General features: G+C 41.3%; 1 protein-coding gene across 1 annotated transcript in view; it reads right to left on the bottom strand.

Moving 5' to 3' along the window:
* Positions 1 to 24,070, bottom strand: part of MON2 (MON2 regulator of endosome-to-Golgi trafficking) — an 83,507-nt gene that overhangs the window by 50,552 nt on the left and 8,885 nt on the right. The window contains exons 3-12 of the mRNA XM_090042426.1: positions 21,395 to 21,548; positions 16,452 to 16,675; positions 14,620 to 14,701; positions 13,345 to 13,526; positions 8,978 to 9,090; positions 5,216 to 5,320; positions 4,611 to 4,691; positions 4,451 to 4,524; positions 4,283 to 4,373; positions 1,887 to 1,988 (exon numbers count right to left, since the gene is read on the bottom strand). Coding sequence (XP_089898552.1) covers positions 1,887 to 1,988; positions 4,283 to 4,373; positions 4,451 to 4,524; positions 4,611 to 4,691; positions 5,216 to 5,320; positions 8,978 to 9,090; positions 13,345 to 13,526; positions 14,620 to 14,701; positions 16,452 to 16,675; positions 21,395 to 21,548 — 1,208 coding nt within the window. The remainder of the gene's footprint in view (positions 1 to 1,886; positions 1,989 to 4,282; positions 4,374 to 4,450; positions 4,525 to 4,610; positions 4,692 to 5,215; positions 5,321 to 8,977; positions 9,091 to 13,344; positions 13,527 to 14,619; positions 14,702 to 16,451; positions 16,676 to 21,394; positions 21,549 to 24,070) is intronic.

Raw genomic sequence — 24,070 nt, 5'->3', positions numbered from 1 at the left:
GGAGAGGGGAGAAGTTTCTCCATCATTTTCATATCAACTCTTAACAAAACTAGAAATAAAAGGGAGAAAGAAAGAAGAGTTGGCTTTCTTGCACCCTACCCCAGCTACATGTCAAATCCTTAGGTCAATAAGCAGTAAGGCAACATTTTAAACGAATGGATGTTAAAAGGGCAGGCCCAGGCAATATCATGCTGAGGCATTGCGTGCATATTCTCAGTAGTGCAACTATGACAAGATAAATAGGGCATCCACTGCAGTTGCCAACTTAGGGGGAACACCAGAACTGTTGTCCCCCCACCCGCCTTGGGAACCTTTGCTATGACAGGTGCAGCCTGAGCAACCCAGCTATAGAAGCCAGGCAGGCGTGCAGTGGGACTGCAGCAGCTAAGAGAAAGGTTTGCTTCATACCAGCTGCACCAGCTTGGTAGCATGGGTTCCCCAGGGGCTACCTCTGGTGACCTGCTCATCACCCCTCATCCTCTCCCAGACACTCTACTGGGCATTCAGAATGACACCTCCAAGGCAGAGTCATCATTCAGTTCAGCCCCTTGCTCCCCCCAGACGCTATGAAATGCAGGGCTGCCTGGCTTCTATGACTGGGCAGTGTGAGGCTGTGCCTATCATAGTAAAAATTCATAGGGGAGGGAAGGCAGGAAGAGTGGGATTCTGATGCCTCTTGCTGAACCTGGTCCTCAGCTGCAGCACTTTGAGCATATCTACAACAGCTGCAAGAACTGTCACAAGTGTAGAGGGACTGGGTCTGGTAAGACAACTTGTTATTGCGCCCCCCAGAGGTTGGCATTCTGCCCAGGATGCTGCAGTAGGTCACTACACCTCTGGCTATTCCACCCAAAGGCCAATAACTCAGCAGAGTGTAACAGTGAAGTAATACAGCTATACTACTTCTAGTCTGGGACGAGCATATGCAGAGCTGGTACAGCATCTCAGCACAGCACTGTATTACAACTTGCAGACAGACCCTGAGTCCAAAGACCTGACTGCTGAACTGTTAGCCCACATGGGGAAGGACCTTGTATTTTAAGATTTTGCTGGTTAATCTGTACATATACCCTCATTCCTACTCAAAAGAGCAAGTTGCAAGAATGTGGAAGTGGGTAAATCCTAAGGCTTAGCCTAAAGGGGTCACATTCTTAATACTGTTCATATGAAGCCATTTAACAGCAAATAAACTCTTAAGTGTAGGTGTGATATTTTCTAAGAGCCAAGAGGATGGAAAGACTTCTCCAGCTCCCCTTAGAAAAGAGTGTATATACAGAATTACCTCTAAATCTATCCCTGTGTGTTTCATGCTCCTGTATATTCTGACCAAGGTAAGTTTTAAATTTGAATTTTTCCTGAATTATTTTTTGTAGCTGGTTTGTCAGAGGTATTCAAAAGAAGTTTTTATTTTATTATGACGAAACATGTTGTACATGATTCAAAATGTTGTTTACTCAAGAACAACAGTTATTCCTATTTACTACTATAAATAGAGGCATTTTCCTTTAAGGCACTTACAAATGCATTTAACTTGCTAATAGTTAAGTAAATAATTTCTCAAGTCTAAACGCTCCAGTCTGTCAGGTACACACATATACTGTTTCTGAAGACATGGTTTAAATAAGCAGAATATATTCATTCAAAATTTAAATTTGCTTGAGTTATACTAAGTCAAATAGTAAATTAATGATCAACTTTATTTCAGATGTTTGAAGGCAGGTATTTAGCACTCTGAGAAAAATAACAATACCAATAGAGTATCATCTTAAATTTAAAATATGATAACTAAGTTCCAAAAACAGAACATTGTTACTTTGTGAATTAAGTTCATACTGAGAAAGCTTTAACTAAAATACAAATTAATACCACTGAGAGAAATCAGTTACCTCCAGGAGGTGACCGGTCAGAGGTCTCCACAGAATCTCAATCCTGTGCATGTTAACTAATCCCGTTTCCAACAATTTAGCAACAGCAAAAAGGGATGGTTCCTAGATAAAATGGAATTTGAAAGAGAAAATGGAATCTGAATAAATGATTGGAGAGGTCATGTTTAATTTTAGAACTTTTCCCTCTCTTCTTTACAACTCAACTTTTTCTAGTCATACTACTGTATTTTGCAACTTGGAACCACAGCATACACGTTATAGCAGGGGTGGGCAATTTTTCAGCTGCAAGGCCACTTAAGTTTTGGTGAGCCGCAGATATTAAAATTTTTGAAAATATCATTTTAACAATTTATAGATAAAACACAAATCGTACACTAGAAATCAAACATCTACTATAACATTTTAATTTTATTTTTAAAAATATTTTGTCCTGAATTACTGTTTTTCTTGAGCAGTGTTTAGAGAGGAAATTACATAATAGCTCAACATAAGTCTTACCCTTGTATAGTGTGTTGGGGAAATGGGGTGCGGTGGGGAAGGGAGTGTTGAGGGGGTGAGTGTGTTGGTGAGATTTGGGGGATTGGGGGTGCTACATGTAAGCTAGGTCCTGGAAGCTGGCTGGGGGGGAAGAAAGAGGAAGTGGCAAGGTGGTGGGGGGGTGGCGGCAGGAGACGCATGCAGAGCTCACTTGGGCAGTACAGGTGCATGTGCAATCTACCCCTCCTCCCCTTGATCTGGCCAGCGCCTGCCCCTGTGGCACACTGCATGGGGCCGTGCTGCCACTCATCCCCAGCTCTGGCCCAGTCCATGTGCACAGTGCTGGGTGCAGGCGGGGCTCAGTCCCATGTGGAGTGATGTAGCAGCAGCCACAGGCCAGACTCAATCAGTTGCCAAGCCAGATCTGGTCCACAGGCGATATTTTTCCTACCCCTGCTCTATAACTCTTAGGACTGGGAGGTATACATTGAAGCATCTGAAGTATTTTAAGATCAGGCACATGAGATAGAAGCAGTATGTCATGAAGATTAGCCTGATAAGTTCTTTCTACGTTCTTCATTTGCATGAGTAACAAGAGTATTAAAATCTCTCCCTAAAGTCTCTGATGTGAAAAGAACTGTTTTAAGCCATATATATCTCTACAAATTTTAAACACATTTTCTTTAAAAAGTAGTAAGGCTCTTATTCTACCACTAGACTTCTAAATTATTATATTAAATATAAAGCAACAGCAAGATCATTTTACCAAGGCTCATATCACATCAGTATATATGAAATCAAAATTTAAAGATGCCTGCAGAGATGGGATGCAGCTCCCATTCATATGATCTGTATGCAAAATACTTGCATTTTTAATGCCCAAAAAAGAGTACATATCTACCAAATAGCTAAAAGGAGCATCATAAATTAATTATTCAGCACTCAAGTATTTTCACTTATGTGGGTTTCTTCCCATTTTTATTTGATTTTAAATCCATATTTTATTTAACTTAATTTCCTTTATTATACTTCATTTTTTTTCTGAATTTTGTAAATTTTACAGATTATATACTCAAATTACTTATTCAATTTTATTTTTCCCCCCCCTATTGCTACTGTCAACATAAAAGATTGAGCAATAGAATGTTTGACAACATTTCTCAAGAGGATGAAATGGTTGTAGATCCTCTCTCATCTCCCTAGATGATAGGGGACTAGAGTATCATTCTGTGGGTAAAAAAAAACACATCTAGAGCAGCAGCTGTTACATAACAATTAGAATGTATAGACAAGTTGAGAAGGATACAAACATAGCAAAAATACTGCAACTTTAATACTAGATAAAGCAGTTAAAGTTGGAGTGGTGCTTTGCTGGTGCCCTTCTGAAACATTCACCTTTTGAAACTGTTCCAAATGTATGCGTGTCCATACCCTTTGAGACTGCTAGGGGCTCTACCACTCTCCCCAGAATTTAGACCAAAACTGGCAAGCGTGCTTTTCGAAGCGTTTTACAAAAGATACTGAAATTGAAATCTCCTATACAACTAAGAACAACATGCATCATTCACAATGTCCAGCTAAGTAAGTCTGTAAGACTGAAAATTAAATGTTTTCGCTCGGTCTGAGCCTTCAAGAGGCCGAGTACTAAACATTATCCATGCACAACAATTTATTAGTGGAAAAACATGACAGCAATTAATTAATACTATGAAGTGGAACATAATACAAGTATTAAAAGAAATAAGAAAATTTATGAAATATAAACAAGGAATATCATTGTTCTTGATTTATTTTATGCTCACATGCACTATTCATTTATTTTAATATTCAAGTGTGACCTAGCTTTAAGAAGTAAACAAACAAGTCTAATACCTATCCCACTGAAATATCTTAAAAATATATAACAAAGTATTTTATACCTTATTATTTCCATACGCCATATCCATGGCTTCCAGAGACAAGGAGCAAAGGGCATTTATTAAATGATGTAAAGACACATCATCAAGGTACCTGAAAAATATCAGCTATCAACATACTGTCAGGGTTTACACAAACAAATATTATGATCATAAGACAATGTTTCTTACTGTGAACTTTCAAATAGTCTTGAAAGTATGTTGGATATAACTGGCAGATCAGTCATAACTGCAGTAGTTAGAACCTACAAACAAACACAAGTTTGTTTCATAAACTACAAGAGAAATACGGCACAAACATTAAAATTATATAATGAACAATTAAACTTACTGTGCTGGGTCCTTCTACAGCTCTTCCTGGTTTTAAGGCACCCCCAACACCAGGTTTTAATCCCAGAATCCAAACAAGATGCTAAAACACAAAAATAAATTTCTAAGAGTGGTATACCAACTCATGAATATTAAGTACTCTGCTTATATTCAAGAGATCAGATCTCCAAATACTTATTTGAACACAGTTAGAAAAATCTCATCAGATTCCAAGATTCTGCTTTACCTGCTTTGGAGAGCAGTAAGCTTGTATATGTTTTCTCAAGGTATGTTTGTAGAGCACAAGGCAGCAATGTGATGAAACAGGATCAACTGGAGGTAACCCCGAACACGGCTTATTGGTAAAGCGTAGCTCTAAAGCAGCCACCCTACTTCCGATTCAGAAGATGGCTCACAGGGCTGCTTCACCTTACGCAGATATTTTTGAAAACATACTTAACTGAGTTCAGAGGACAGGTGTCACAGTACTCCTTTGAGAGAGTCTGAACATACACTGAAGACATAATCTAAGTTTTTCTGCTGCTGTGGCAGATGGATGATGCTCACATGAGACATCAAACACCAGTTATCACCAAAAGCAAGTAATCAGAATTACATATACCATACCTGAAGAGTAGCCAGGACTAGTTGCCATGATGTACCAAGAACAGCTCCATGGCAGTGAGCCAAGTTAAGCAACGTCCTCATGCACTGGATATTTTTTGAAGTCAGCTAAACAGAACATTTAAAATGGTTTTATTTTTATTATGGCAAATCAACTGCATTCCTAGTAAAACAACTGTAATCCTAAAAATATTTAATGGTAAATTAAATTGAAAACATGAACTTGTGTGGTATAGGTAATTTTAGGGAAGTACCTCAATAGCTTTAAGAACTGCCCCCATATTCCAACTAAATAGATTAAATATAGTTTGACAGCAAAGAAAGAAAAATTACTCTCAATATCTACTACAGAAATACGTATACTATGAGCTATCTGAACCTTTTTTTACATGGTTGTCCAATTCACTTCTAAAATAACAATTCCTAAACCTCAGTGGAGGGCAATAACAAAGTATGGATGTTAATAATGGGTGCCAATGACAGATTACTCAAGTATAGAAGGAAATACCTTCGACACCTGTTTGAGTATGCCTATACTGTAGACCACAGAAAAGTCTGGGCTCCTAAGTACATCCATATTGAACTTGCCATGCTTCCTGAAAGCTTCTGTAGTGCAGAGCCAAATACAAATCATACCCGTGTAGCCACATCCACACTGGATCTCCTGTAAATCAGGTTAGGTACTAGAATTCCTGGGAATGCGATGCAAGGTTCTTAGTTTGCCACCAACTACCAATAGGTGCTCTAGGACAGTGGTCTCCAAAGTGGGGTGTGCGCACCCCAGGTGGTATGCAAGATGATCCACTGGGGTGCAGGAAGAAAATATTAGAACTTCTATTTATATGGATATTTATATAAATATACATATATTGGGGGTGCGTGCTCAAAAATTTTTTACTGATAGGGGTGTGCGATCAAAAGAGTTTGGAGACCACTGCTCTAGGAAATGCTTTAGTCTTCTGTGGAACAATTTTTCTGTCTTTCCCAAATTCCTGTATAGAAATGTTCTTAGGCTACCAAAACATTTAATGGAGGCTCTTCTGACAACACATTTTTCACTTCCATCGTTCTAGCTGCTGCTAGCTAAGCCATGCATCCACCATAGCTGGGTGAACTATTCTGGCTTGTGGCTACACTTGTTTTGCAGCTGGACCCAGACAGAAGACTGCAGTTAGACCCAGATGGAAGACTGCAGCTCAGCAGCAGCTTATGATGCTTGTTAGACAGCAACAGGTCACAGAAGGTAGTTCATTCATGCTGCACGGTGACGTGGCAGATTGGAGAAAAAAACTACAGGCAGTCCTCAGACTTATGACAACTGGTTCCTGAAAACTGTCTTGGGTCAAAACACTGCAACTCGGAATCAATTTTCCCGTAGGAAACGTTATAAATGGGGGATTGGTTCCTGATCCAAGCCCCAATACCCTATGTACATACAAAATAACCCATAATTTTGTACTCAATCAATTACAGATGAGTAATAGAGCTACATTAATGTATCTATATTGTAAATAGCAATCATATTGATTTGTAAGGCCTTCTTTGAGGTTACTTTGCTGGATTTTTGAAGGGTTCTTGGCTGGAATTTTCTCAGGCGTCTTGGCTGCAGGTTTTTCTGGAGTCTTGGCTGCTTTCTTAAAGAAAGTGTCCAAGGAAGTTTGGACAGACGCTTTCTAGGGAGATGGGCGACACAGAAAACTCATTCACTGGCGTCACATCAGATCAAGCATTGTAAAGTTGAAACTGACGTCAGAAAGTTGAAACAGGTTGTCAATTTATAAATGCTGTAAGTGCGAAATGTTGCAACTCGAAACGTTGTAAGTTGAGGACTGCCTGTATATGCTCCAAGCATCAGACTTCCCAATGGACCAGCAATTCTGATGAAGAACTAGTACAGAGTGATGGGTTTATTTTCATGGGACCTACCAGGAGAAACTGGCAGTAGCCTCAGAACTTCCACATGACAAAGTAGACTCACATGGGTTTGAAAGAGGACCTCCAGTACCAAGACATATAAATAAGGGAAGCCATGGCAGCTCAGAAGCCATGGGGAAGCTGCCTGCCTTAGATTTGCACAGACCCATGACTAAGAAGTTTGGTCTTAGCAAGTCGCTTGTCAGTGCTGCAGTAGTGAAGATCTGTAAAACTATTCTGTGCTTTGCCAGTGGATACAGGACATAACTATTTGTCTGAACTAACAGCTGAACCCCCTAGTATGAAAGGTACAGAGAGCAGTACGCACAGAAATATGTATTCAATGTTCACTATACCTGCAATCTCAGCTTTGATTCTTTTTAAATGGATTACAAACTTCATAAATATGAAGCACCAATTGCATATTTAAATATTTTCCTCCAGAAGGAGGCCATCTTCTACAGCTTGTTCCACAGCCTGTTCAAGCACTGTGGCCTGTTTCTCTGACTTACCTCCTCCAGTCCTATCCCAGTCCCTTTTCCCTATACCACCCCTGCTCTCCCAGATGAAAAGCTTGTCATTCAGGAACACTTAGTTAAACTCCTTAAGTAAGTTAGGGTAGATAGGCCAAAAGTCACCAGTCTAAGCTGCCACCCTTTGCCTTTAAGATGGTGTCCGTCAGATTTCAAATGCATTTCCTTCCAATCCTCTGCTTTTCTAGCCCCTTCCAGGTGCTATATCAGTGATGATTTTGGATGCTTCTCCTGAAATCGAGGTCCTTGCTGTACTTGCACCAAACTAAGTAGAATCCCATTGTTCTCCTTTCATCGGCTAATGGAAACGCTGTAATAACACCTCGTGACACTAGCTTAGCTGAACTGAGCTGACCTGAACAGAGCAGGCAGAACATGGGGTGGGCCACATGGAACAAAGGACTAAAGGACAACCACATATACAGAAACCAGAAGGAAAAGTTTTATGTAGAGGTCGTGAGTTGGAAGTAGAGATAGGACTGAGGAATGTGAAATATTAGCTCTATTTCCCAAGCTTAAATCAATTGTAAAGTGTTTGGTAAAAATCTATTTTAAAGCAAAACCTATGCTTTTACCCATATGCTTAAGTATGCAAACAAGTCCAGGTTTCAAAGTCCACAAACATGGACACAGGGGGCTCACATCAGAATGAATAAAGTGGCTAAAACACAAGTAAGACCCTGGGTACTTCAGTGTAGACGTACCCTTTTCATGATTAGACATTTACTGTTCACTGAATAGTTCCTTCCAAAACAAAATGGGATCTCTAAGTAAATAGTACTGTTATTTCAAATTCTCTTATATAACAAAAACGGTGTCTGTATCTTTATCGGTGTGTACTCTGGCATTTGTCAACTGGGGAGCTCTTGGCCATCAGAGACGTTACACCAGGGATTATTACTACATGGAAGTGGTTCATTATTTCAAATAACTGTCTATTGCAAAAGACAGTTTAAAAAAATTCAAATATGAAAATGACTGGTGCAGAGAATGAAAATCAGCATATGGATGCAATTAATTACAGAGATGTAAAAGGGGAGGGAGGAACACACTAACCTAGTATCAACTGATCCAAGAGAACCATTTTGCGTTGCCCTCGCCCACAGTAATTGAAAAATAAACTACATAGTTAACCCGTGAAGGAAACAACTGTGCATTAACATGGTTTAGATTCTACTTGTTGCAGAATGAAGTAGACACAAAAGGCTACTGTGAATCAGATGGCATGTGGTAAGTTCCCCTTTCATGTTCATACACCCACATGCAAAGAATGGAAAATAATTAAGCATAAACAATCTATTTAAAAAGTTTGATTTACCATTACTGTGCCCTGTGGCTGCAAAGCAAGTGGTTGTCCAACTGCTACAACTTGCTGGTGAGACTCACTTGACGGACTGATCATCTGAACATTCTGCCCCTGAATGGAATATGCTAGGGAGCAGAGAAAAATCCTCATTTAAAATGCAATAAACACCATAATAACATTCTTCAATTTCTACAACATAAGCTTATGTGATGTTACCGAAACACCTATATCTAGTGTTATTAACAGGATTGAGAACATGGACTTTTACTTATATGTATGCCAACTTGTCACCATTTTATAGAATAAAGATTAGTCCTTTACTATATACTACCTGCAGCCCAAATGAGAAACCAGTTTAAAAGACCGTATAACTTCTAATTGAAAAATATGTACCTACTAGGGGTGTGCAAAACAAGCAGTATTAATTCGGATTTGGCCCGAATCAGGGACAGTGATTCAATTAGTTGATTCTGATCACTGTCCCCGATTTGATTTGGCTAAATCCAAATCTGAAGATTCAGTGCTGATTTCGGCCAGACACAGCTTTAAATGTTTTTTCTACATACTTCAAGGTACCAGGCACAGCTCGTGAATGCTGCAATGGTGTGGCAGATGGAGTGTCCCACAGCAGTGCGGGGGGAAGGGGAGAGGAGGGAGGGCCCCTGTATGCTCGGTGGCAAACCCAAAAGTACTTCCAGACCTGCTCCACTTCTGGGTCTGCTGCCAAGCACGCTGGGCCCCTCCCCATACCCTCCCAGCTCGGCGATCAGCTGCAGGGAGATCCTGCGTGCCTGCCAGACCCAGGAGGCACCAGATGCTGAGCCAGGGAGGGTGCAGGGGGCCCCCCCAGCACGTTCCGCAGAAGACCTGGAATATGGACTGGAAGTGCTTCTGGTCTACTTCTGGGTCTACTGCCAGGTACACTGGGGAGCTCCCCCATGCTCCTGTGAGACACTCCATCTACCCAACTATGACAGCATTTATGAACCACCTGGTACCTTCAGGTACGTAGAAAAAACATTTAAAGCTGCGCCCGAATCGTCGAACCTTTCCAATTCGATTCGGAGGGTTCCGATTCAATTTGGAAAGATTAAGGCGTCTCCTGATTTGGAGATTCAGCCACCGAATCAGGCTGAGTTGAATCAGTGACTGAAGCTTTGCACAGCCCTAGTATCTACCTAGAATTTAAAGCAACGATTCTCAACTGAGGTGTCACAGCACCCCCATGTGTGTCATGAGATCCTTTTAAAGATGACACCTACACAGGATTCATAAAATAAACCTAGAGATTTCAAACAGAAATCTATAGCGTCAAAAAACATCTGACCTATTGCACTCTTTCGAAGTTCTCTGCGACAGATCTCCTCTATTATTTGTCCATAGTCAAAAAGAGTACAAACTAAGAGCTGGAATTTTCTGAACAATGCCTTGAATCTAACAAGGTTCAGAATGGTTGTTCACCTGTAGCTGGAGCTTGTACACGCCAATCATTGGGGTGTATAAACAGTACAACCTGGACCACCCAGGCTGGCTACCTTGGGCTATGAATATGCAGGGGTCTCTCAGAAAACATTATCCAGAATAATATAAAACAAGACAAAGGAAAGTGATTTTGTTACTTTTTCTGTGTTCATTTGTTTACTTTTGTGCATTGGCACCACTTCAGAAACAGTGTAATATAGTCTGCTGTTCTATTTTTTTCTGTATAGTTACTGGTCAGTCATGCTCCCTTGTTAATATAAGCTTTTTTCCCCCCAACATAAGAATTTGTTTTAGAAAATGAACAAAAGGTGTTGATAATAGTAAAATCCCAAAAGATAAATCTTAAAATCTCAAAGAAGGACTTTACAGGTTAGCACCAAAAACAGTTTTTAAACCTGACTGGAATTCAGATCAATAGCATCATGAGTGAATATACCAAATTTAATGAGTATTAAGTATATTTTACATAATGGCATATATGACTTGTTAGATTCAAAATGCTCCAGTGCAGACCAAACTTCAAAAAGCATAACATGGAATTTGCCAAGCTTGCAATATACTACCTGTCCACACTCAAATGTTTGGCACAACTATTGCCAACACTGTCATAAATGCATTTGCTCTGGATATGGCTCTTCACAGTCTTCTCTCACTGAGTCACTCACTGTGTACTGCTGCAGTTCTAGTGTATAGATAAAATTAGGGTGTCAGAGCTTCCTTGTTGCAAGTAGCCTTTCTACCCTTCTTCCTGTTACCCCTCGATCCAAACTCTACTGTATGTATACTTGATCATTTTGTTTTAAAGGTTTTTGAAATTTTATTCATAACTTATTTTTAAAAGAGAAAATGAGCTCTTTAAAGAAACTTGAGCATAACATGAAGCCTGTCAATGACCCTTAATGAAACAAAAACTCAATTCAGTATTTGAAAAAACAAATTTCATGCACTGAGAAATGCCTAACTGATACCATTCATGTTCCTTTGAAGGTTAATGGCACAGCTATAACTATAGACTGCTACTCCTACAAGATCCCTCTGAGATCTGTGCTGGGAAATGTGGGATGGCTACCTAGCATGCATCAGCATTAAACTGAATGAATGCTTCATCTGCAAGCTGCAGTGATGCATATCCAACGCACTATACGTTATACAGATGTGATGCACCATTAAAAGTTATGATTCAATCAAACCATCGTAAGTTCCAATTGTACAAAAATGTCATGATTAGATAAGCCTTCTTTGTAACAGTGCACCAGTAAAGAAATTTTGGCTGATACTGATGGCCGATTATTAACCAGCCATATCAGCCAATACTGATCTGATTGCTGGTATGCGGCCTGGCAGCCTGAAGAGCAGCATCCAGCAAGCAAGTCTGTGGGGGTGGGGAAGAGGAATGGGGGATGGAAGAGGCATGGGGATGCAGATCGAGCACCTCCCCTCCTCCCCCACAGTGAGGGAGGAAGTGAGGCTAGGGCTGTCCAGCCAGCATGGAGCAGGACGCAGGATAGGGCTTGTCTGGGAGGGGGGCAGGGGGAGAGGGGTAGGGCAGCTCCTGCTACTGCGTGCACCCCTGGGGAAGGCATGTGGGGCCATGTGCCCCCTAGATTTGCACTTAAGGTGAGGGTGGGCTGCACCAGACTCTTCCCGGTGTGGGGCTGAGCCGGGCCTATGCTCAGAGTGGGCAGAGGCAGGGGGGACAACAGCAGCTCTGGGAAAAGGGCTACAGGGTGAGCTACAGCCACCCCACAATTCATAGCCATCCCTTTTCCCTCAAAATAGTCATCTCTTCCCTTGAAATTATAGATTTGAAGGGATCCACCACAGTAACAATACCATCAAAGCACAAATACCCTGCATTGGCTCTGGAGCCTTTTACTTTTACCACTTTCTTAATAGGTATAAGTTATATCAAAGGTAAGCTATAAAGGAATGTGATACCTGAAAACATGCCCAGAAGCCTCATCCTAGCAGGGGATCTGTAGAGCAAAATATGGGAATCTGTACAGTAGCCTAATAGCTTCAGCCTTTCTTAATTTATAAGATTTTTTTTTTAAAACACTGTGTGTGGAAGGACTAAAGGGGTCCCTCTACCACCCTATGCATGCTCTAGCCTCTAACCTATCCACTGGATCATGCAAGGACTTTCAACCCTGAGTAGTCCTCTTGCAAAATCAAAGGACAGCAGGAGAGAAGCAAAAAAAGAAAGAGATGGCTGTGGTGGCATCTAAACCACTTTCCTACAGGCAGGGAAAGGTCCTTGAGTTTGCATCATGGTAAGAATGATGCAAACACATAGTGTCATAACATATCTGAGTAATACAATGAAAGGTATCTATTCTTTTCTATGTAAAATGCACTAGAGCATAGAGAAGTTTTGCTTGAAAATATAAATACTGAATCATAACTTTTCTTTTTTTTTTTTAAGAAGAGCAATCAAGATTTTTAAAGTGTTAAAAAATATATATTTTCAGGGAATGCTGGAGAAAGGCACATGTGCTACGATATATAGAAAGCCTCAAAGTAATGTGGAACAGCACATTTCTTGCGTTGAAAACAAGCCAAACCTACCACACTTCTTTTTTTTTTTCTCCAAGGTTTAATGTGGATGAATAAAATAAGGATCATGCAAGGCATTAGTACCAGATATCCTTGCACAGAGATCACTGCAACTACAATCACAACTGTTGTCCTGCAGCATCAGGACCAACATAAGATACTTTTAGTCATTGCACAGGCACATATTTTAGATCAGTAAATACTATGTCTCCACTATGATTCAGAATTATTTAGAACATGAAATACTGATTTGAGAGAGAGACAGAGAAGGAGAAAGCGAGACAGAGAAGTTTAGGTTAACAGATGAAAGTATATAAATTGAAGATAAATTATGCTCTTACTTTTATTGGAAAGAGCTGCAGTTGTGCTGTTCAGTACAGTCAGAGCATAATGAGGTGGCAAGGAGCCTTTGCAAATGGCAGTGATAAAGGCATCTCTTGAAGTTACAAGACCCAGTTTTCCACAAAGTGCAGCCATGGTCAGTTCTGCTTTTAAAATATTTTCTGTGGCAGCTTCATCCGTGCTGAAAGAGTATAGAACATTTAGTAGGGATTAGTCATCAAAAGATGATACAGAAGCTAAGTACAAGTTAGATAAAGTCAGTAAGAATTCAGAGACAAAATTATCAACACTGAAAACATTAAAGATCAAATGTACCCAATTAATAAAACATTTCTGAATTCTAATTCGCACTATATAACACTGCAGTTCTGAAGGATTTAGCATAAGGAATAAAGAGTAGATGCATCAACTTCTGCTGTCAGAAAAATATTTCTAAAACAATAATTAAAGGAACAAGTGTGAACTTTCTGAAAGAAAAAGGTTGGGTAAAATCATGGCTTTTAGTAACAGCACCAAGAAACATTTACCATGTCTTCCCCAACAGCTCTTAATAGGAAGCTTAAAGTAAAGGATTTTCTAGAGCTTAGAGATGCTGGAAAATTATTTACTCCATTAATTACATCAACCAAGACTTTTGCCCTTCAAGAAGAATCATTTCATTGCACTAAAAAATTCCAATGGCCAGTGTAAAGAGAGATTAAAAAAACTAAATATATAATTTTGAAAAAGTAATGGCTATAAAATAAGTACTTTTGCCTCCAGCTAGTACTAGAACACTAGTACTAATACTCCAATTCTGAAGTGCCACAAGATCCTTTTAATGATGCCACAGAGTGTTATGCAATATTAGCACTGTTAGGTATGTGAACACTTGCACAGGATTCACCAGATAACTCCAGAGATGCTAAATAGGAATCCAGTGTCAAGAACATTCTGACCTGCTGTGATCTTTCCAAGTTCTCTGCAACAGAAAAATTGCTCTATTATTTTTCTGTAGTCAAGAGCAAGTGAAAGCGAAGGGCTGGCATTTTTCAACAGATGCCTTGAGTCTAAAAAAGCTGTGGGGACTACCATACTAGATGCTGTGTTAGATTTTTGGTGACCACCAGGCAGATTATTCTTAACTCAAACACTTCTTCACAATCCCTTCCTAATCCTTGTGAAGAGTTTCATCCCACACAGCAGCCAACTTGACATGCTGCAAAAAAATCTGTTCTGGATAGAATTGGTAATATAAGCTATGGAGAATAAGGAAAAATTAAGAGAATAAATACCTGGCATCAAGAAGCAGCGACAGTGCAGCTAGAAGGCCACACCAACATGCATTCACCATTTCTTCCCAGACAGCTCTGCTAACTTAAAAGAAAAATATTTTATAGTAGTGATAGATATGGAACATTCTTTAATGACTACTAGAACAAACAGAAAAATGGTGACTGCTGGATATTTTCTTCTTTGCTTTTATATTGTCCTAAACAAATATTCAGTCATATTTGCTGATGTGAAAACACCCCAGCAAATCACAAAAAAAATATGGAAAATGCCAATAAAGGCCTTTTTATTTCACATACTTTAATGCACTCCAAGTCATATCCAGTCAAAAAAAACCAAAACACTTGCACTTTCAAAATAAGACCACTATAGCACATACATACACACGTCTTGCATCAACCTATATTCAAAACACACAGTGTAAACACAAGACTACAACTTCACCTGTACAAGTATTTATTCACGAGAAAAGTGCATGTAGTAGAGATATGGGTAAAAAGATATACCTGCTAAAGAGAGGAAAAAACCCGCCTCACCTATTGACCTGGTACACAAAGATTCCATATTGTTCTTCCTCCAAATCCTCTTCCCCCAACACAGATCTTTCAGCTTTCCCTTATTCCTAGAGACTCTTTAGTAAACTCATGAACTCTGCAACCCCAATATTTCTACTGGCCAGGTTGTGCTCTTGGCCTTCCACAGTCTCCATGATAAGTAAGGTTAAGGACTTGAGGGCCATGTCCAGGTGATCACAGCTGTGCAGTATGAGGGACTGCAAACATCTGTACATACCGTACATTCAGATGTTCTCTATGCTGCAAGGGAGTGCTGCCCCTGCATGTGCTGCTCCGCTTTTTTCCCCTGCGGGTTTTTTGACCCCGGATATCCAGGGGTCATAAAACCCATAGGGAAAAAAAAGAAGTGGAGTAGCACATACACAGGCAGCACACGCTGCTCAAAAGTGGAGCTGGGCTGCCCAGAACTGCGCTGCAGCTGCTGGCCAGGCTCCACACGACAGAACAGCCATTGCTGCAGCCCCAGAAGGTCCACAGGTGCGACTGCCGGGGCCAAAAGTACTGGACCCAGCTTCTCCTACTCCACCCAGAGTAAACTGCTGCACACCAAAGTGTGCATGGCATGGGCATTCCCTGGGGACAAGTAGTGGCAGTGCAAGGTGCACTGCTGCAGCTCGTCTCTGGGAAGCCAAATGCCCATGTTTATGTGGCCGTGGCTAAGACAAGACAAGACAACACTACTAGACAACTCAGATAGTCAACACAAATCCTGTTGCCCTCTTTCTGTGCGCACACGCACGCACGCATACATGTTAGAAACAAAGGGTATTAAACTTTCAAAGGAACCTATATTTGAGCTGTTATGGAAAAGAGAATGTACGAAGTCAAAACATTTTGGTGGTTCAACAACAATTAAAACGAATTCTGAGAGAATTTCGAATAACTGCTGTGTTGAAGTTACTAAAAATGTTACCAACATTCTGGAAAAATGATTTGCAGCATGACAAAATGTAAACGTAAAATCCTTTACACCGTGTACCCCTAGTGTACAACATTTAGTGGTACATAACTCCAACACTCCACCCCTAGGGGTACATAACAAAGTGGTACATAACATTCAGAAACTATAAATTAAAATACTGAAATGAAAAGCTGGATAAAACTAAAAGCAAATATTAACTATGGAGATACTAGGGTGCATTGGGTAAAGCTCCATAAAGGCTCTTAAAGTAAGATCTAGTACTTAAAATTCAGACTTTTACTCCTAAGATTTTATGTCCTTGAACTGTAGTTCATATAGTATCATTATTTTTGTATACCTAGCTCCTTGTCAGTTTGGCCAGATACCGACTGCTGGTCTGAAGACTGTGCTGGTGATAAAGTTGTTTCAGTCATAGTCTGACCATCTGTTTCAGCCTGTCCCAACTCCCCTTCAATCATGGTAGTGATACCTCGAACAAGATCCAGCAAACAGTGGAATGCCACAGACATGGCATAACCTTCAGGAATAGTAGGTGGCTCGACCTTGTCCAGCATTTCTAGGCTAAAAGGATAAAGATATTGACAAGGATTGAGAGAGCAACACAGAAAACTTGATGAAGTAAAATAACACTCCAATCACCCATTATTACAATACCAAGTTGTTACAAAATAACCTTTCAACTTTACAGTAAAAAGCCACAAGAAAATGTTAATATACAAATATATCAAGAACAAAACATTACTAAATACAATAATGGCAAGATCTGTATTTATTGACAGTTACATAATACCTAAATATTATTAGAAATGATATACTTAAGCATATTTCACTGAAAAACTACTTCATTTTCATTCTTATTGTATTAACTCAAATACTGCATTATGGAAGTGTCACAGACATGAGGAATTCAAATAAAGGAAAATAATGATTAAGATAATCACCATAAACTAAATGCCAAGTTATAAAATGGTCTTTAGAGAGTTATCACGGTGGACCACAAGAACTGAGAGAGATGCAAGAATATGACCAAATATCTATCACTGCCATATCTGATTCTGACAACTTGGGGGGCAAGGGGTTGGGTTGGAGGGGAGGGGGGTTGGGAGAGGAACAGACAGGCTAGGGACTAAAGTTGGATATAAACTGGTTTAAGTCATCAGAAACTGGTTTAAGCCTGCAACAGAACAGAAGTTCAGTGCACATAAACCAGTTTCAAAGTGACTGAAGCTGGCATAAGATAAATTTGGTTTAAGATAAACCTGGTTGAATGTAGTATCAGACTTAACTGATTTGGGTCAAACTGGTTTATGAAACTTCTGTCCCAGACCCCTTCCTGGTTCTAGTTAATTCACAATCCCTCAGCACGCTTTCCAGCCCTGGGCTGTGATGTGCTGCCTGCTCCAACAGAGAAGGGTTGGGGGAGGGGGAAGAGAGGTAGAAACTGCCCTGGCTGGGGTCTGGGGCCAGGGAGTGGGGTTAAAACCCCCCCTCTTCTGGTTAAACCCCTCTTCCCATAAGCACACAGCTGTCCTGCCTTGCCCTACTAAACTTACTGAAAGTTGCTGCTGGATGTGACTGTGGACTAGAAATCCCAGACACCTGGAGGCAGGAAGAAGTAGTGATGTGCAACCTTGTAGAGTCCTGCTGCTATGATACTGGACCACAAAACCAGAGACCTCAAGGGCAGCAGGAAGAGGAAGTGCCAGAGAACTGTGCTCTAGCACCACCCCCCATCTTCTGGCCTAAACCACTGCAGACATGTGGATGCATTTCCTGAATCAAAGGTAAAAGTGTGTCCAGTTGTTTCTCAGTTTAATCTCTGCAGCTTAGACTAATCTGCAAAGACTGACTTGATTCAGCCTTGGGCTTCTGACCATCTGTATTTAACTATAGAGCCAACGTGTGCTCTCCTGTATACCCAGCCTCTAGTCTCCTAGCCTCAAAAGCCACATAAGGAAGCATTCTTTGCATGTGCACACACAACTGGAAAAGCTCCAAAATGAAGCTCATTAGAGAAGTTGCTATTATACTCACGATAATTTTTGCAGCATTTTGGCCAGTTTTAGAGCACTTCATAGGGTATGTATGCCTGCCTGCTCACCATCTGAAGCATCTTAGATGTTACACCTGTCTAGGGCCTGAATGTCTCACCCTCAATTTATGAGAAGGGAACTTAGGAACAAGGAAAACTGAGTGACTTCCTCAAGCTTACAAAGATACTCCATGGGCTATGCCAAGTCTTGAACTCAAGCATCCTCTTATTTCCAGCCTGTTACTTAACATACTTCCAGTCTCATGACTGTAAATAATACCTTGACAATACAAAGCAAATATAACCAATTCCTCCCTGAACCAAAAATATCATGAATTCACATTAATGAGGTCTTAACTTAAACCCACTGCTCTAGGGAGTTCTTCCCCAACTCAGCAAAGGACTCTGCTCAGAGTGGTGTCTCTATCCCTCCTGGTTTCAGAGTTGATAAGGTTGGAAGGGACCTGAGTAGGTCAAGTGTGCGACCCCCTGCCATGGGCAGGAAAGAATGCTCAGGTCAAACAACCCCGGCAAGGTGTCGTTCTAGCCTCCTTTAAAAGACCCCCAGGGTAGGAGTGAGCACCACTTCCCTTGGAAGTTGGTTTCAGATCCTAGCCACCCTGACTGTGATGTAGTGCCTCTTGATATCTAGCCTGAATCTACTCCATCAACTTACGGCCGTTATTCCTTGTTACTCCCAATAGTGCTCAGGAGAACAGGAACTCTCCCACTGCCTGCTGGTCTCCCTTGGCCAGTTTATATACAGCCATCAAATCCCCTCTCAGCCTTCTCTTGTGGAGGCTGAACAGGTTCAGGTCCCGTAGCCTCTCCTCACAGCATCTGCCCTGCTGCCCCCTGATCACGCAAGTGGCCCTCCTCTGGCCCTCTCCATGCTGTCCACTTCCCTCCAACTGCGGCATGACCAATGTTATATAGAGGGGGAGGATCACCCCCTTGCACCTGCTCATGAAGCATCTGTTGATGCATGGCAAGGTGTGGTTAGCCTCCCTGACTGCATCCTCATATTGGCGGCGCATGTTCATCTTGAAGTCTATAATGACTCCAAGATCCTTTTCTGCCTCTGTGCAACCCATCTGACTGTGAAGGCATCGACACCTCAATCTCCTAATTTTTTAACAAGAATGGGGTGAGAGACAGTGTTGAAGGCCTTCCTAAAGTCCAGAAAGACTACGTCTACCTTGACACCCGTGTCCAAGGATTTTGTGACCTGGTCATAGAAGGACACCAGGTTAGTCTGAAAGGACCTGCCTGAATGAAGCCATGTTGGTTGCCCCTAAGCATACACTTCCCTGCTTGCCCCTCGCAGATGGGCACCTGGATAATTTTCTCAAAGAGCTTCCCTAGGACCGAGGTAGGACTAACGGGCCTATAGTTTCCTGGGTCCTCCTTCCTCTCCTTTTTGAAAATGGGGACCATATTGGCCCTTTTCCAGTCCTCTGGCACCTCGCCAGAGCACCATGAGTGCTCATAAAGCTGTTAATTCCCTCAGCACTCTGGGCTGGAGATCGTCAGGACCTGCTGAACACATCCAGTCCCACCAGAAGTTCCCCAACTAGGTCCTCTCTGACCCTGGGCCTGGCTGTGCCTCCCCTGGGACCATCAGGGATTCCAGTGTGGGGGGGATGACCTAGTCCCCGCTCAGAAAAATGGAGGCAAAGAAATTGTTAAATAGGTTAGCTTTGTCGGCTGTTGAGATGACCAAATTTCCTAGTGTGTCCTGCAGAGGCCCCATGTTACCTTCTTTTTACTCCCCATGCAGAGGCAGTCCCAGGAAAAAAACCCCATAAAAAACTCCCATACTCCGCTGAACACATGTGCTTGAACCCACACACACAGGTGAATGGTGTGTCAGCTTGAGCTACACATTCAGATTGTGGGCTGTCACAAATCCACTTGCCCTTAAAGGCAAGGTACAGTAATCTGGGAAGAGGAAATCCCAGTAGGTCAAGAGAGATCCACCATTCCAGCCCATGATTCATATGCCTGGCTTTTACCACAATACAAAAGGGACTTCACTAGGTTATGTATATAGTCATAATACAGGAGACCCCTAGAATCCTGCATCTCTGGTTCTAATAAAAAATCTACAGCAGTAGGAGGGGATGGGATGAGACAGAAGAAGACTATAGACAGGGGACAACTTAAGAGTCTCTTCCGGTAAAAGAAATTAAAATGATTTAGGAAAAAAAAAGAGTCATTTAAGGAACAAAGCTGGAAAGTGCTTGGGGAAGCACGATGATTTTAGCTAAAAAATCAGAGGGAGAGGAAAAAATAAGAAGAGGGAGAAAAAGGCTCAAGTAGTTTTCAGAAAGGATCCACTTATAGTTGAAACAAGTAGTCCCCAAGAACAGTGCAAATAAGAGAGAACTTTGCATTCCTTTTTGGTTTCCTTGTTTCAGTAAACATTAGTTTTGAAGGTTTAGCAATAGTGTACACATGTACGTAAAAGAAATAAAGTTTAGAATTTATTTTTCTAAAAGACTAAGTCTACAATTGCAGTTAGGAAGCAGCCTCTTTACATTCATGTATGAATCTTCAGATTATTGACTTGAGGTGCCTGACATCTTTTAAGCAGTGTAGTAACACTTTGTAGGTTCTGAAAATAAACCACATTTTAAAGAGATGACACTGTTGAAGCATTATTGACATGAATGACTGACATCATAACATCCTGAAACTGACTATAAGCCTTGGCTCAGGTTCTGAGTACATGAACTTCTGATTTATAATCTTTAGAAAGATTGAGATGCCAACCATGTGAAGGACTGCTTATAATTCATTCTCAGCATAGGGACTCACAATACACTTAGAGTAGCAAAAGGACAAGTATTTCACTAATACTGTCAGTATTTTAACTTAAAAAAAAACTGCCAGTAAAGTTGGAAAAGTGTTTTCTACTCCCATGAGTGCTTCTTACTACACAGATGTAGTATGCACAGAATTAACACAGAAAGGGTATGGTAAAGAACACGGCTGACTGTTGATAAAGTAATGAGTAATATTCAAATGGGAATCTCAAATATAGAAAGAATAAAGAAGAAGATCAGTCTGAAGAGAATCTACATTGTTTGACATTAGCAATGCAATGCATGGCTTGCCATACAACAGAAATACTGTATAATCACCAAGAAATAAATAAATATATATATATATATATATATATATATATATATATATATTTTTTTTTTTTTAAACTAAAACATTTTAAAATAGGCATTATTACTTACTAGGTAGCTTTAGCACTGCCCTGGACTGTTACATTAAGAATTGGTATCCAGGTACCTCTATATTCAAATGCAGGTAATACAGTTGCACCTCCACCCATTCCCAGTATTCCTGGGTTGGTCTGTGCTGAGGCAGTCCCACCAGGTGTATTGCCTCCTGTACAATATATAAAAAACAAACACACAAAGATTAACCATAATATTTATTTTTATTTTAATTAACAGAGAGTGTCCTCTTTTATATTCTTTTATGTGCAGAGATATAAATGTATTAAACCAGATGCTTGGTAAAAGTTTTTTTAAATCTATTTTTGAGTGCCCTCTGCTGGCTAAAACAAGACTCTGACAGAATTACATCAATTATAGTTATAATAGTAAAATAAATACATTCTCTTTTACAACTTAAAATATTTTGTACTTCCTAGTAACTTCAAACAGACGCATTCAAAACATTTTATAGCCATTAAATCTAAATAGCACCATGATATATACTGGACCAAAAGAAAGAAAAAGAAAACACAAACAGAGATCACCATGTACCACTACATTAGACAAATACGGTAAACAAAAAGTTAAAATAGTTGCTTCATTATCAGTTCACAGAAATATCAAATACAACTCTTCAGTAAGATACAAATAAGACTTGGAGAAATAACAGCAAACTAGACAATTTAGCACTAAGACATTCTAGAGCAGGGGTTGGCAACCTCTGGCATCCGTGCCACAGCATGGCACATGAAGACATTTTGCTCAGCATGCCACAGGTGGCTCAAATTCTGGATAGCTGCTGCTGGTCACAGAGCCTAGGCTGCTCACAGCAGGTGGCAAGCAAGCTGCAAGCCCTGCTGTGGGCAACCCGGGCTCTGTGACAGGCAACAGAAACCTGCCCAGCGAGCCCAGGCTGGCTATGCCGGGCAGCCGCAACTAGTGCACCAGGGTCTGGAGTCCCAGCCCTTTTCCCACCATGCTCCCCAAGGTGCATGTGCAACCACTGCTGGAAACAAGCCGGGTTGGGGCTCTGGACCCTGGTACAAGTGGCTTGCAGGGTCGCAGCTGCCTGCTGTGAGCAGCTCAGGTTCTGGGCAGGCTCCTGCCGCTCACCACAGAGCCGGGGGTGCACTGAAGTCCAGAGCCTTGGCCCAGCTCATTGCTGGCAGCAGATACACACGTACCTTGGGGATCACAGGGAGAAAGGGGCCGGGGCTGTGCTGCCACAACAAGGATTGGCACCCTTGTAGCCCACCTGACATCTACCCCTGGCATGCCAGTATCTTCCAAACAGAGGTTGCGAGGTTTTTTGGGACTTGGCCAAAGCTCCAACACTCCACCCCCAGTGCCAAAAATGCTGATGGGAACCTACCACAAGGACAGGTTAACACAGCCCATCTGAATAAGATATGGTACACATGGCAGTCAGTCCCCCTCAGCACTAACTTTTTCAAGTCATGATGAACCATTACATCAAACACATTTAAACGTCCTCTTCACTCCCACCACTAAGCAGTGCCTTTCTTTCTCTTATTTCCATTTCTTCACAAGCCTTAAATGCCTGGCAAACATCACCAAAGTTCCATGGAGCCAAAAGGTTCTGTCACCCCCCCGGCTCGGCTTGGCAAATGAAATTAGCATGGCCCCACTCTCTATGAGGTGGACAGGGACCAGGCTGCCCTGCGCCTCATCTGCATATAAATTTTGGGAGGGTCCCAGGACTTGCATCAAGAACACACAAGTGTTCAGTTACAAGTGTGGGGCCAGTTAAGCACGTGGATCTTTTGTGGGGATAACTGGAAAATGCACACATACTGAGCAGTGCTGGACTGTGAGGTCACCATGGCTTGAAACACTGTAGACTCTGCTGGGGCCAGTCCAATGAACCATGTGATAAGTCATGAGGCTTTTGGCTATGGACTAACATCACGCACAGCTTACATTATGTATAAGTAGGCACAAAAGTGGTACTCCATAATGTTTATGGAATACTTGTGCAAAAATGTGAAGCAGTTTACAAAAGGTTAATGTGCATTAATTCTGGCTTAACTAAGTCAATATGTACCCATAGTAATTTGCACTATTTGAAGGAGCAGCAGGTGGTTCTGCCTCGGCCCAAGGTCCCAAGACTGAAGTCTGGGTCAGAGCCGAAGTCAGACCCACAGCAGTCTCCTTCCCTACGCTGTATCTTCTGCCCTCCCTCCCTTCTGCCTGGCCCCACTCTGCAGCTTCTGATCTTGCCTCTGTCCCTCCCCCAACTTCTTATCACATGTAGCTCACTTGTGCTCAGGGACGGAATAGAGCCTGAGCAGGTCTGACAGTAAAGTGGGGCAAGAAGGCTACAAAGGGAAGGGGGTGGGGAGGAAAAAGGATGGGAAGATATCAAGGAGGCTACCTCTGCCTCCCTCTTTCCCCAGCCACTATATTCCCTATTGTAGAACTGGGAAGAGGGCAAATTCAAGAGAATCCACTGATAATTAAGATTCTATACCTGGAAAATTGTAATAAAATGTATACATTTTCCATAGTAAATCTAATTATTGGGGGATCATCTTATATTCAGGGTTGTCTTATATTCAAGTAAATACACTAATGTGCGCTCAAATGCATTCTATCGTTCTAGTTTGTTACATCAAATGAGAGTTAAGAATAAAATAATATCATATCATAAGAAGGGTCAACAGTCCAACA

This window comes from Crocodylus siamensis, chromosome 4 (genome assembly GCF_052110815.1).
Source record: "Crocodylus siamensis isolate JL-2025a chromosome 4, ASM5211081v1, whole genome shotgun sequence".
In the NCBI taxonomy this organism is placed as follows: Eukaryota; Metazoa; Chordata; order Crocodylia; family Crocodylidae; genus Crocodylus; species Crocodylus siamensis.
The sequence above is the reverse complement of the archived record's forward strand: the minus strand, read 5'-3'. Positions and strand labels throughout refer to the sequence as shown.